This window comes from Sorex fumeus, unplaced genomic scaffold, assembly GCF_029834395.1.
Source record: "Sorex fumeus unplaced genomic scaffold, SorFum_2.1 ptg000002l, whole genome shotgun sequence".
Lineage (NCBI taxonomy): Eukaryota > Metazoa > Chordata > Mammalia > Eulipotyphla > Soricidae > Sorex > Sorex fumeus.
Window position 1 is genome coordinate 37,996,835 of NW_026606059.1, and position 13,571 is coordinate 38,010,405.

General features: G+C 41.4%; 1 protein-coding gene across 1 annotated transcript in view; it reads right to left on the reverse strand.

The window, feature by feature from the left end:
* The window catches only part of RAB2A (RAB2A, member RAS oncogene family), an 81,833-nt gene that overhangs the window by 28,829 nt on the left and 39,433 nt on the right, over positions 1-13,571 (reverse strand). Inside the window, exons 4-5 of the mRNA XM_056110060.1 lie at positions 2,332-2,414; positions 388-480 (exon numbers count right to left, since the gene is read on the reverse strand). Of these exons, the coding sequence (XP_055966035.1) occupies positions 388-480; positions 2,332-2,414 (176 nt within the window). The remainder of the gene's footprint in view (positions 1-387; positions 481-2,331; positions 2,415-13,571) is intronic.

Below are 13,571 nucleotides of genomic sequence, written 5' to 3' on the forward strand. Positions count from 1 at the left end.
TGCCACAGTGCTTGCTCTCTCTTAGCCGCTGTGATTGCCAGGATTTGCATCCCTTTCTTGTGGTGCTTATAAACAACCGGCTGTGGTGTGCCAAGAATCATAGCTGGGAATTGTGGCACCAAAGATCACAGGCAGCAGAGCTGCAAAGATCTCACCTGGCACACAGGATGGCACCAGTTATTGAACCTGTGACCACATGCTTACAAGGCAGACATAATTCTCTGGTTCCCCAATATCTTTAAAAAAGTAAAAGAAACATCCTAAAGAGTTTCAAAATTGTATAATTTAAGAAACATTCAGAAAAATTCATAAATGAGATATGTCATTGTAAATAGCGATCCAGAGTTGTCATCATTAATGCAAACAATTTTAATGACTTTTTTTTACCTTTTATTTCCAATAAGCATAATGACCATGTTGGAATTGGAATGCTGGCGGGCATCTTCTAACCAGGTTGTCAAGTGGTTGAATGTATCTCTCCTAAACATAAGGGATAAGTTGGTTACAATTTTAAGAGTATTTTTCCTAGTAGTATACAATGAGCAATATACATTTCATTAACAATTACTTTCAGTCATAACTAATAACAAGAAAGTGAAGTATAGCATCTGAGCCTAAGAGTATACTGATTACAGGGGGTATGGTGCCGCCAGCAGGTCAATCTGTACCTGTGAGGCGAGTGCATCAGCAGCCTCATGGCACCTTTAGACTTCCAGATAGCCCAAAATTGCTGCTGTGCCTTTGGCCAGACCCCCAAAACTTGGGGTAAACTTTACCAAGAAAGTAAACGGCCAAAAGTCAGGTATGTGAGAGACACATGCACAAACCACCTCCGGCTCAGCTATATAATTGGAGGCATGGCCTCTCTGGTTCCTGATTGAACTGCTTAACGGCCATGACCCCAGAGAATCAGAAAAAATCTCGAAAACCAACAGCTTTTGGCAGAAATGCATCCAGTCCCTGCAGTATGCTACCAGTGCTGGCCCACCCCAGGTGGGAATAGGTTTTGTGCCTTGGCCTGTTCCCCCTGGAGGCCTGGTGGCCATCATCCTCCAGAGGCTACTGGACAGTCAGGTTTGGGGCCACAGTGACGAGACACATGGGGCCTCATGGGATGGGGGTGGAGCTGGCCCTTTCCTCCCTGTCCCAACGAGATCCCGAGTCGCCACCTACAAACGGCCTCTTTGGCTCCTCATCAAGCTGCTTAACCGCCATGATCCCAGAGACTCAGAAACAAACAAATCTCGAAATTTAGCAGCTTTTGGCAGAAACAAGTCCGGACCGCTCAATGGGTTACTGTTGTCGGGCCACCCCAGGGGGGAAAGGTGCTGTCCCTCTGCCTGCTCTCATTTGGTGGCTCCATAGCCACCATCTTCCTTCCAGAGGCCATTGGGCAGTCAGGTTTGGTCCTGCAGTGACGAGACACGTGGGGCCTCATGGGATGGGGGTGGAGCAGGCCCTTTCCTCCTTACCCCAGCAAGACCCCGAGTTGCTGCAAACGGCCTTTCTGGCTCCTGATCAAGCTGCTTAATGGCCATGATCCCAGAGACTCAAACAAATCTCGGAACCCAGCAGGTTTTGGCAAGAAATCCCTCCAGAGTTAATTGTTAAAATTTTGGAATTTCAAAATCGCGTGGCCACTACTGCAGCCACATGACACCATATGTTATTCATACCCAGCAATAGGGAAAAAATTGTCTACTGTTGCCTTTTCGGCAGATCTGAGTGTTGGGGTAAAATCCCAAATAATAATGGTGGGTGTGGTGTTGTAATGTTGAATGTAATCTAGAGAGAGTAATTTGGAAATCATCTGCCCCACAGTAGGGGGAGAGTGTTGGATGGGGGTATACTGGGGATTTTGGTGGTGGACAACGGGCACTTGGTGAAGGTACGGGTGTTTCATTGTATGACTTAGACTTAGACCCGAAAGCTTTGTAACTGCTCTCACGGCGATTCAATAAATAAAATTATTAAAAAAAAAAAAGGAAAAAAAAAGTAAGGTGAAGTTCATGTACAATTCAATCAGCCTAATCAGTGTCTGAATAAATAGAAGTACTCCTACATAAAAAAAAAAAGAGTATATTGATTACAGTTCCACTCAGGAATTAAATGCAGCCTCACTTTAGAAAATTCCAGTGTATCAAGTTGAGGGTTACTTATTCATATAAAAAATAATTTAAGTGCAGATTTCTGTAATAAGTTAAAATTTTGATCAACACACATTCATTCTTTAGCATAAAGGCAAGCTATATTTTTTATTACTGGTAATGGTATTTTGTTTAGAAAATTTTCTGCATGATCACTGAAATGAAAAAATTTCCAAGTTCTCACCTTGTAATATCATACACTAGTAAAGCCCCTGCGGCACCTCTGTAATATGACCTTGTGATGGAACGAAAAGACTCTTGTCCTGCCTGTGGAAAAAGAAAAGGTTAAGATTTTCCTTTAAAAAATTGTCCTTGACATTTCCTTACTCATAATGTAGAATATGGGCAGACAGGGAAGGAATGCATAAAGAAGGAAACTTAACTTCACCAGTCTCAATGAAAAGTCACATAATGCTACCTTTGCTCAAGTCAACTAGACACACATGCAATCAACAATCTTCCCCAGACCCCTCCAGACCTCTAAAACCTTTTTTGGCAATCCCTGACAACCCAATTTACCGAATGACTTTGCAACACATGAATCACCATTAGAACACAGAATGGACTCCTAGCAACTAAACTCTGAAGACAAATTTGAAAGGAGGCAAATAACCCAGAGCCTCACATTTGAATTCAATAACCCACTCCCTGGGGCAGCTGTTGACATGAGAATAAATAAAGCCCATTGTAAATAAATGATGAATGACATCTTTACGCCCACCATCTGCTGGTATAAAGGTTGTTGGAAGGCCAAGGATGCAGATTTTATCAGTTATATCATAAGCGGCAGTGAGCTTTCAACGGTCATCAGATGGAATTCTTTGGGCAATCATTTTATTATGAAAAACAGAAAATGGTTCTGTATTCAATTTATATAATTTTTTTTGCCACACTTAATCAATTTTCTCTGTATTTGATATACAATGCTTGTCAAATGGCAAGAGGATGTAAGTGATCTTTCTATACATATGAAAACAGATTTCAAGAGATTAAGCAAAATTAGTTAAATTCTCTTTTCCTGCTGACACTCATTTTCTTTTAACAGGTGGTGAGGAAGAAGGATGCTTGTTCAAATAAAAATAATAACAATACCTTTTTGCTCTTTGTGGGGGGAAAACACAAACACATAAAATCAGCTTTCATAATTTCCACATTCAAAATCTACTTATTAAAAATTATTCATGTCTGCATGTTTTGAGTTCCTCATGTTTAGTGTAACTATTAAGCCCTTCCCACCGTAAGAACAGACACAGAAAGAATGCTTAGGTTCTGCCCTTTCCGACACTCAATACAGTAATGTCCTGGTGGTACTCCCACTACACGGCTCCTTCACATTACCAGCAACGACTGTGTCTAGCACTGGGCCTGATCTACAGCAGGTATACAGAGAAAGCCGAGCGTTGCGTGAAAGAATCAATCTAGTATCTAGTAAATACACAACACTGTCCACACTGTCCTCCTGTTGTTCATCAATTTGTTGGAGCGGGCCCAGTAACGTCTCCATTTTGAGACTTGTTGTTACTGTGTTTGGCATGTTGAATATGTCACGGGTAGCTTGCTAGGCTTTGCCGTGTGGGTGAGACACTCTCGGTAGCTTGCTGGGCTCTCTGAGAGGGGCGGGGGAACCGAACCCGGCTCGGCCAGGCTGGCTGTGCGTAAGGCAAATGCCCTACCGCTGTGCTAGCTGTAGAAAACAAATTATTTCACAATGCCTTTTCAGCAGTTCTGATTGTTGGGTGGAAACTCTAAACAATAATGGTGCATCTTTTTTGAAATAATGAATGTAATCAAGGTAGAGAGAGTTGAGTAGAAATCATCTGCCTCACAGGCATTTGAGGGGTGGGAGGGGGGGTATACTGGGGTTCTTCGTGGTGAAGGGAAAGGTGTTTGATCATTATATGACCGAGACTTAAACCTGAAAGCTTTGTAACTTTTCCCATAGTGATTCAATAAATACATATAACAAACAAAAAAATCTTGGGCACTGCATATGACCCTCTGAGCCCCACCAGGATGATTGCTGAGCACAGAGCCAGGAGTAATCCCCTGAGCACTGTTGCATGTGAACCAGCTCCACCCCAACTAACAAAAGAGGTCAGCCGGTTGAGGAAGGGGCTGGCAGGTTGGGCAGTGCTCACAGAACCTCAACTAGTTCCCTTCTCTGTTGCTGCTCACTCCCATGTTGTGATGCATCTTTGTGCTCATTTTGTAAATACACAAAATGATCGTTATTCATACACAACAGAAGGGCACATCAGAAAATCTTAGTAAGCTAAAGTTCAGTAAAAATAATTTTTTCCTAGGAGTGGTAAAGACCTTTTTTTTAAATTTTATTTTTTTTGGCACTGAGGCCAATGGGTTCAATCCCTGACACTGGTGAAACACCACCACCCTCACAAAAATCTCCCCTTTCGGGAAACAAACAATTAAATCCTTTCTTGGTTACTCACAGCAATTTTAGTACTTAGAATGATGTTCTTAGCAATTCAAAATAGCTATACCACAACAGGGCTACGAAAACAGCCAAACTGGGGCCGGGGAGAAAGAGTTCAATGGTGCATACTTCACATAAGGATGCCCAGGTTTGATCCCTGGCACATGGTTTCTTGAGCAAGGTTGGGAGCAATATCTGAGGTATTGGGATGGGAGTAGCCCTTGAACACCAGAGGGTGTGACCTCGCCAATCCCAAAATAGCCCACTCATTTCATCTACTTTTGAGGCTATAAATCTAGATGATGCTAGTTGGAGAGAGGAAATTTATAATTAATTTATTGAGACTTATCGTTCAAAGAGAGTCCCCCTTAAATCCAAGATCAAAATGCAAGCTTTTACGATGTCCTGGTTTTCTAGTTCGCTGAGTGAGCATTTGCAGGCATGAGAACTGTTAAGGATTCAGCATTTTATGGTTGTTTTTTGGGCTGCGCCAAACAGTGTTTAGGAGTCTCACCTAGTGGTGCTTGGGAGCCCATGTGGTAAAGGGACTTCGATCTCAAACCCAGACTCCCATGCAAAGCCTGCACTCCAGCCTGCTGACTTCTCTCTCTATGCCAAGTGTTCGGCTTCTGGCACAGTAAGCTTTATGGCCATTTCAGTGACTAACATTAGTAATAACAACACTTCCTTGAATGTTATCTGCTATAAGTGAATGTAATAAATGAAAAGAAAAATTCATTTGCTATTAAAAAATTTCCAGAAAGCTTTATGAAATTTCTTCTTTAGTTGTGTGAGGTAGTAGGAGGCATAGAGCAGAGAAGAGAGAACATTTTAATTCACCTTTGTTCTTAGTTTGGGGCCTCCCCAAAGTGCTGGAGCTATCAGAGTCACATCTGTCAGTATAAGGGAGGTCACACAGTGCTAAAGGTCAAACCTATGGCCCCACACATGCCAACCAGGTGCTCCAGTCCTTTGACCTCTCTCCTTGGACTAACCATTACATTTCTGAGGTCTGGTTTTGTGGACTACACCCAGTGCTTAGTGATTACTCCTGGCAGTGCTCAGGGGACCATTACATGGTGGTGGGGATGGAACCCCATGCTGGCAGAGTGAGAAACAAGAGCTTTTCTTGCATTTCTCTGGCCCCTTAATACTCTATTTCTAACACTGCGTGGGGCAGATCCTTATTGCTCCACTGGCCCTGGAGATCCTCAGCACTAGGACCATTACTAGCTTTGTGGCTGAGAAATGCCCGGAGTGGCCTCTAGTCCTCTTAAGCACAGATTGGGGTGACCCGTACCCAATCCCTTCCTCAACCTCCTCCCCCAATCCATTATCAAAAAAGATCCAGTTCATCGGGTATTATCTGTGCCAAAGAAGGATTCTGTGGCAAATAATACAAAAATTTTTTTTTTGTTCAAAATAATTAAGAGTTCCAAGTTTAGAAGTTTTCTCCTAGCAAAGAAAAAAGTCCTTTGTGACAATCATGCAAGGGCATTCCATGGAGCTGTCAAAAGAACAACGCTGAAAGAATATTACTATAGGTTCTAAAACTGTCTATAGTCTAGGCAAGGGAAAGTAAGAAAATTCAGAGAAAGGAGAAAAGAGAAAATCAGGTCTCACTCCACCTAAATTGTTTTGTAAAGAAGGAAAAGTGTTACAATATGGAAATAACGCCTATAATGTTAACACTTTACACAGAAACTACTGAACCAGGATTTTACCCATGACAAAAATCAAACAAAAACTCAATCAAATAGAGGGAAAAAAATCCAAACGAACACAACAATTGTAGTTATCCTTTTTCCTCTTTTTGTGTCACACCCAGAGATACTCAGAGGTTACTCAGGCTCTGCACTCCTGGCAGTGCCTGCGGGACCATATGGGATGCTGGGGTAGGCGGCATGCAAGGCAAATGCCCTGCCCACTGAACTATGGCTCTGGCCACAGTTATCCATTTAAACATCTATTACAACTTTACACTAAGTAAAGATCAGTATCAGAAAAGTTTCCAAATTCTTGTGACCTGATTTGAATAAAAAACACCCCATAATAAGATCTACTCTCTTTGTTAATGGGACTGGTGGCCTTGAAATAAATCTATTCCAACAGGTATTTTGTTATGGTTTCTACAACTATAAACAAGATGTTAATGTAAGTTAAAAAAAGTTAGCCTAAATATAAAAAAAAAACTTAGTATGAGTCTAATAACCAAGAACAGTAGAAACAAGGGCCAAGGGCCAGGAGGACTGGTTGACTCTTGGAAACTTGCCGTGTGTGTGTGTGTGTGTGTGTGTGTGAGTGTGTGTGTGTAGGGGGATGCTGCAGGAGGAGAGGGCAGTTAGGACTATGACAATAATAGTTGGAAATCAGCACTCTGAACAAGAACTGAGTACTGAAAGGAGTTAACGGGATAAACATGATATCCTATATTACAAAACATAATGCCCTGAGAAAGAGAGGGAGAGAGAAGAGGAAAGGGGTCTGTCATAGAGGCAGATGGGGGGGAAGGAAACTGGGGGCATTGGTGGTGGGAAATATACACTAGTGAAAGGATGAGTGTTGGCATATTGTATGACTGAAATCCAATCATGAAAAACTTTGTAACTGTGAATGTCATGGTGATACAATTAAAAACTTGGGGGAAAACTTGAAGAAATAATAAATAAAATTCACTGCTATTAAAAAAGTCCAGTGGTTAATTTTTTTTGTTTTTTGGGTCACACCTGGCAATGCACAGGGGTTATTCCTGGCTCTGCGCTCAGTAATTACCCCTGGCGGTGCTCAGGGGACCATATGGGATGCTGGAAATCGAACCTGGGTCAGCCGCGTGCAAGGCAAACGCCCTACCCGCTGTGCTATTGCTCCAGCCCCAGCAATGGTTAATTTTTTAACGACCAATTTAAATCAAGTAATACGTATTCGATATGCCAAACACAGTAACGACATGTCTCACAATGGAGATGTTACTGGGCCCACTCGAGCAAACTGATGATCGGGAGGACAGTAATGGTGAATCTAAATTAAAAAAAAAAACACGTCATTTATAAACCTGTCCAAACTAACTGACCTGTATTATTTTAAATGAAAAAAATTATCAACTCCAGAAATATACATGCTATTTTTGATCCACTACAATAAAGTGTTGGTTTATTTTAGAAGCTTGAAACTGAACAGAAGGCACAATTCCCAACAACAATTAATTCTCCTTACTATTGTTTTTATTGGGGGGAAGGGAGCACCACACCCCATGATGCTCTTGGACCATTCCTGGTAGTGCTCAAGAGGATCATATGCAGTACTTTGACTGAACTGGGGTCAGTCACATGCAAGGCAAATGGCTTAACCCCTATACTATCTCTCCAGTTTTGACAAGAAGTTTTTTTTCTTCTGGTTTGTTTTGGGGCTACTCCTGAAGGTGCTCAGGACTTAGGGTGCTTACTCCTGGCTCTGTGATCAGAGATCACTTCTGGTGGGGCTTGGGTACTGTATGGGTCGGCTGTGTAAGTAGGTAATCCAATGTACTATTTCTTCGGCTACCCCCAGCAAGGAACAATACTATCAAGTATTAAGCTGATGGTGTAAAGAAAAATATTTAAAAATGAGGTTAACTGAACAGCAACAAAGTAGCATCCTAACCACAGTCAGGGTGATCTTCATAACATACAACTTTACATACATTATGTTACTTCTCTGAAAAACAATTTTCTCTAGCTTCCAACTAAAACTTTTTATGTTTAAGTACCAGTTGAAGCCCCCAATTCCCACGAAACTAGGAAGCTTGCCTACCATAATCCATAACCCCCCTCAAAATTCAAAACCACTTTTATTGTGGTCATTTTGCATGGAGCATGCACTACAGTTAATTGAGCAATCTCCCCTGCCAGAGAATGGCTTTTTTAAACAACAATTTTTACCATTTTATTCAGGGAATTACAGTACTGTTCATTATAATTTCATGCATACACCATCCCAATATCACACTTATCGCAAGAAAGCCCAACTCCCTCCCTAAGTGTTGCAAGGGCCCCTCTTTCAACTCTCCACCCCCACACGTAAGCTCAAAACCATACACAAAATCTCCAGTTTCGATCACTTTGGCCATTAAAAAAAGTTGTTGTGGAGGTGGTAACAACTTTAGTAAATATAAACTATATAGTTATTTAATTATAAATTTTATTTGTTTTGTTTTGATGTCACATCCAGTGGTGCTAAGAGATTACTCCTGGCTCTACGCTCAGAGATTACTCTTGGCATTGCTCAGGAGAACATTTGTAAGATCAAATTATGGTCAGCTGTGTGCAAGGCAAGTACCTTAACACCTGTACAATCTCTCTGGTTATACACTTGTTTTCTTCTTAAATGGCATTTAAGAAATTTTTTTAAACAAAAAATAAAAATAAAGTGATATAAATATAAACTATATAAATACAACTAAACTCCTGAAATTCCACAAAATCCAAAGTTCATAAATTTTGCTAAAATTTCTTTACAAAAATCCATGGCTTTCCAATATACAAATAATGCAAAAGAAGAAAGAGATTATTTAAAAAAAAAATCCTGTTTACAACAGTGCATTAGAAAATCTAGTACCTTGGAATCAGCTTAACTAAAGAGGTGAAGGACTTATACAAACAAAAGTGCAAAAACATTACTTCAAGAAATAAAAGGGAACACTAGGAAATGGAGACACATCCCCTGCTCATGGATCAGAGGAATTAACATTGTCAAAATGGCAATACTTCCCAAAGCATTGCACAGATTCAATAAGGATATCCATGACATTCTTCAAAGAAATAGAAAAAACACTCCTGAAATTCATATGGAACAATAAATCCGCACGAATAAGCAAAAGTAATCCTTGGGAAAAAGAAGATGGGTGGTATCCCTTTCCCAATTTCAAACTGTACTACAAAGCAGTAGTCATTAAAACATTATGGTACTGGACCAGAAACAGAACCTCAGACCAATGGAACAGAGTTGAATATTCTCTCAAATATCTGATCATTTCATCTTTGATAAAGGAACAAGAAATGTGAAGTAGAACAAGGAAAGCCTCTCCAACAAGTGGTGCTGGGAAAACTGGACAACTACACGCAAAAATCTGAACTCGGAATTCTGTCTAATGTCAAGCACAAAAGTCAGATCAAAGTGATTGAAGACCTCAATGTCAGACCTGAATTCATAAGGTACATGGAGGAAAATGTAGGAAGAACGCTCCATGACAGTGAAGCTAAAAGAATCCCCCCCCCCCAACTCTTAAAATGTTTTATTTCTTCCTTTTTTTTTTTTTTTAAATTTTTTTATTAGTGAAACACCATGTGGTATAGTTGTTGACCTTACAAGTTTTTGTACTTGAGTTTTGGTCATACAATGATTGAGTACCCATCCTCCACCAGTGCCCATTCTCCACCACCAAAGGTCTCAGTAACCCTCCCACCCCTCCCATACCCCCATCCCATCCCGCCTCTGTGGCAGAGTATTTCCTTCTGTTCTTTCTCTCCTTTTGGTTGCTAAGGTTTGCAAAGGAGGCATTGAGTGACAAACATGCTCTGTCTATAGTCTACTTTCAGCATGCATTTCCCATCCTGGGAGCGTCCTCCCAACACCCTTTACTTGGTGTTCCTTTCTCTGTCTGAGCTGCCCTTTCCCACAGCATGTGCGGCTGGCCTTCAAGCCATGGGGTAAACCTCCTGTAACTTATCTCGACTATTCTAGGATGTTGATCTCTTATTTTGTTATTTTATATTCCCCAGATGAATGCAATCTTTCTATGCCTGTCCCTCTCTTTCTGACTCATTTCACTTGAAGCTAAAAGAATCTTTAAGGATGAAACACCACTGATCAAGAAAATGGAAACAAACATAAACAAATGGTACTACATTAAACTAAGAAGCTTCTGTGCCTAAAAAGAAACAGTGACCAAAATACAGAGAGATTCCACGGAATGGGAAAGAATATTTACCCAACACCCATCTGACAAGGGGTTAATATCAAGATTACACAAGGCACTGGTTGAACTCTACAAGAAGAAAACATCCAATCCATTCAAAAAAGGGAGAAAAGAAATGAACAGAAGCTTCCTCAAAAAAGGAATACAAATGGCCAAAAGGCACATGAAAAAATGCTCTGCATCACTAAGCAGGAAGATGCAATCAAAACAACAATGAGATATCATCTCACACAACAGGGACTGATACACATCAAAAAGAACAAGAAGAACCAATACCATATGATGTGGGGAGAAAAGGGCCTCTTTTCATTGTTGGTGGAATGCCGACTGGTCTAAACTTTCTGGAAAACAATAAGGGCATTCCTCAAAAAACTAGAAATTGAACTTCCATCTGAACCAGCATTACCACTTTGGGGGAATATACCCCAGGGGTGCAAAAAAGCACAGCAGAAATGACTCCTGCACCTGTATGTTAACGACAGCATTGTTCACAATAGCTAGAATCTGGAAACAACCGAGTGCCTGAGAGCAGATGACTGGTTAAAGAAACTTTGGTGCATTTACACAATGTAATACTATGCAGGTTTTAGGAAAGATCAAATCATGAAATACTCTTACAAGTGGATGGACATGGAGAATAACGTGCTGATGAAATAAGAGAGTATAATGCTAAGTGAAATGAGTCAGAAATAGAGGAACAGACATAGAATGACTGCACTCACTTGTTAAATATAAAATAACATAAGACTAACACCCAAAGATAGTAGAGACAAGGGCCAGGAGAACTGCTCCATGGTTGGAATCCTTCCTCATTGAGCCGGGGAGGAAGGCAGCTGGGATGGAAAAGGGACCACTAAGTCAATGATCCATTGCAGATATCGCTCGGGATGGGAAATGTGTGCTGAAAGTAAGGACCAAACAGGATGACCTCTCGGTTTCTGTATTGCAAACCAAAATGCCCAAAAGTAGAGAGAAAGAGTGAAGTTCTCTGCCACAGAGGCAGGGGGTGGGGTGGGATGGGAGGGATACTGGGGACATTGGTGGTGGAAAATGTACACTGGGGAAGGGATGGGTGTTTGATCATTGTATGACTGAAACTCAAACATGAAAGCTTTGTAACTGTGTCTCATGGTGAATCAATAAAAACAATTCTAATCTTCTTCTTATAGGTATAAAATTTTAAAAAATCAATAACATAATTTATGCTAATACATTTAAAATGGATGAGGCCTGTCCGGACGTGTGGAGAGTGGTCCCAGCATGGCCGTGGCTGGTTCCGGAGGTCCTCAGCTTCTCATGCATGAAAGAACTGGCAGAGGAACCCAGGCATGCGGGTCCCGGGGCTGAGGTCTCCAAGCCTACTCGGATTGGGACTGGGCCTTCCAACCAGACCCCCCCCCATCTTCCGTAGGTAGGTGTCATACCCACCAGCTGCTGCCAGTGCCAGATTGGTCTCATCAACGGCCAAGACGCAGAGACTATAAAGACCGCGCGACATCTTATTATCTTATTTTTTCCTTTGGAGAACCTGACAGGCTACCAAAAGTATCCTGCCCGCACAGCAGAGTCTGGCAAACTTCCTGTGTCGTACTCAATATGCCAGTAACAATGATGGGTCTCATTCTCCTAATCCCGAAAGAGCATTGAAATGGCTCTTTTAAAATCTAAGGGCTAGGAAGGAGACGTTATTGGTGCCTGCTCAAGGAAATCGATGAACAACAGAATGCTTGTGACATTTAAAGTATGCCATGAAAATATAACTGGAGCAATAGCACAATGGTAGAGCGTGCTATTGCACGCAGCCAGTCTGGCCGAGACTGATTCGATTCCTCTGCCCCTCTTGAAGAGCCCAGCAAGCTACCGAGAGTATCTCGCCCGCATATATTCAATATGCCAAACACAGTAACAAGAAGTCTCAAAATGGAGATGTTACTGGGCCTGCTCAAGCAAATTGATGAACAATGGGAGGATGGTGTTTGCTTGTTTGATTTAAGTAATGTACTATTTAATTTTGAGAGAAAATTTCTTTTTTTTTTTAATTATAGGGTTGCTTTTTTCCCCTAATTCTTTTCTTTCCAAAATTTTGTTAAAGCATTGTGAATTATAAAGTTATTTATATTTTGGTTTTTGACATACAGTGCTCTATCACCAGTCCCACTATCAGTGTCAACTTCCCTCTACTCGGGGTTGGAGAGATAGCACAGTGGGTAGGGCGTTTGCCTTGCATGTGGCCGATGGGGGTTTGATTCCCAGCATCCCATATGGTCCCCTGAACATTGCCAGGAGTAACTCCTGAGTGCAGAGCCAGGAGTAACCCCTGTGCATCGCCAGGTGTGACCCAAAAAGCAAAAAAACAAAAAAACTTTCCTCTACTTGTATTCTCAATTCCCTCTTCTATTACTCCAAGATGCCCAACCCTAGTCTGTCATCTTGACTGTCACCTTTTAAATCTGTTTATTAAAATGTGGGTACTACAATTCAAACTTATTTATTTTTATTTTTAAAAATTTTTATTAGTGAAACACCATGAGGTATAGTTGTAGACTTACAAGTTTTTGTGCTTGGGTTTCAGTTATACAATGATCGAGTACCCATCCCTCCACCAGCGCCCGTTCTCCACCACCACAAATCCCAGTATCCCTCCCCTCCACCTCCTCAGCCCATCCCGCCTCTGTGGCAGGGCACTCCCTTTTGTTCTCTCTCTCTCCCTTTGGGTGCTGAGATTTGCAAAAGAGGCACTGAGTGGCAATCATGTTTGGTCTATGGTCTACTTTCAGCATGCATCTCCCATACTGGGAGGATCCTCCCAATACCCTTTATTTGGTGCTCCCTTCTCTATCCGAGCTGCCTTTTCCCCTAGCATGTGAGGCTGGCCTTCAAGTCATGGAGTGAACCTCCTGATACTTATTGCCACTATTCTTGGATGTTAGTCTCCTATTTTGTTACTTTATGTTCCCCAGAATGAATGCAATTTTTCTATGTCTGTCCCTTTCTTTCTGACTCATTTCACTTAGCATGATACTTTCCATGTAGTAGT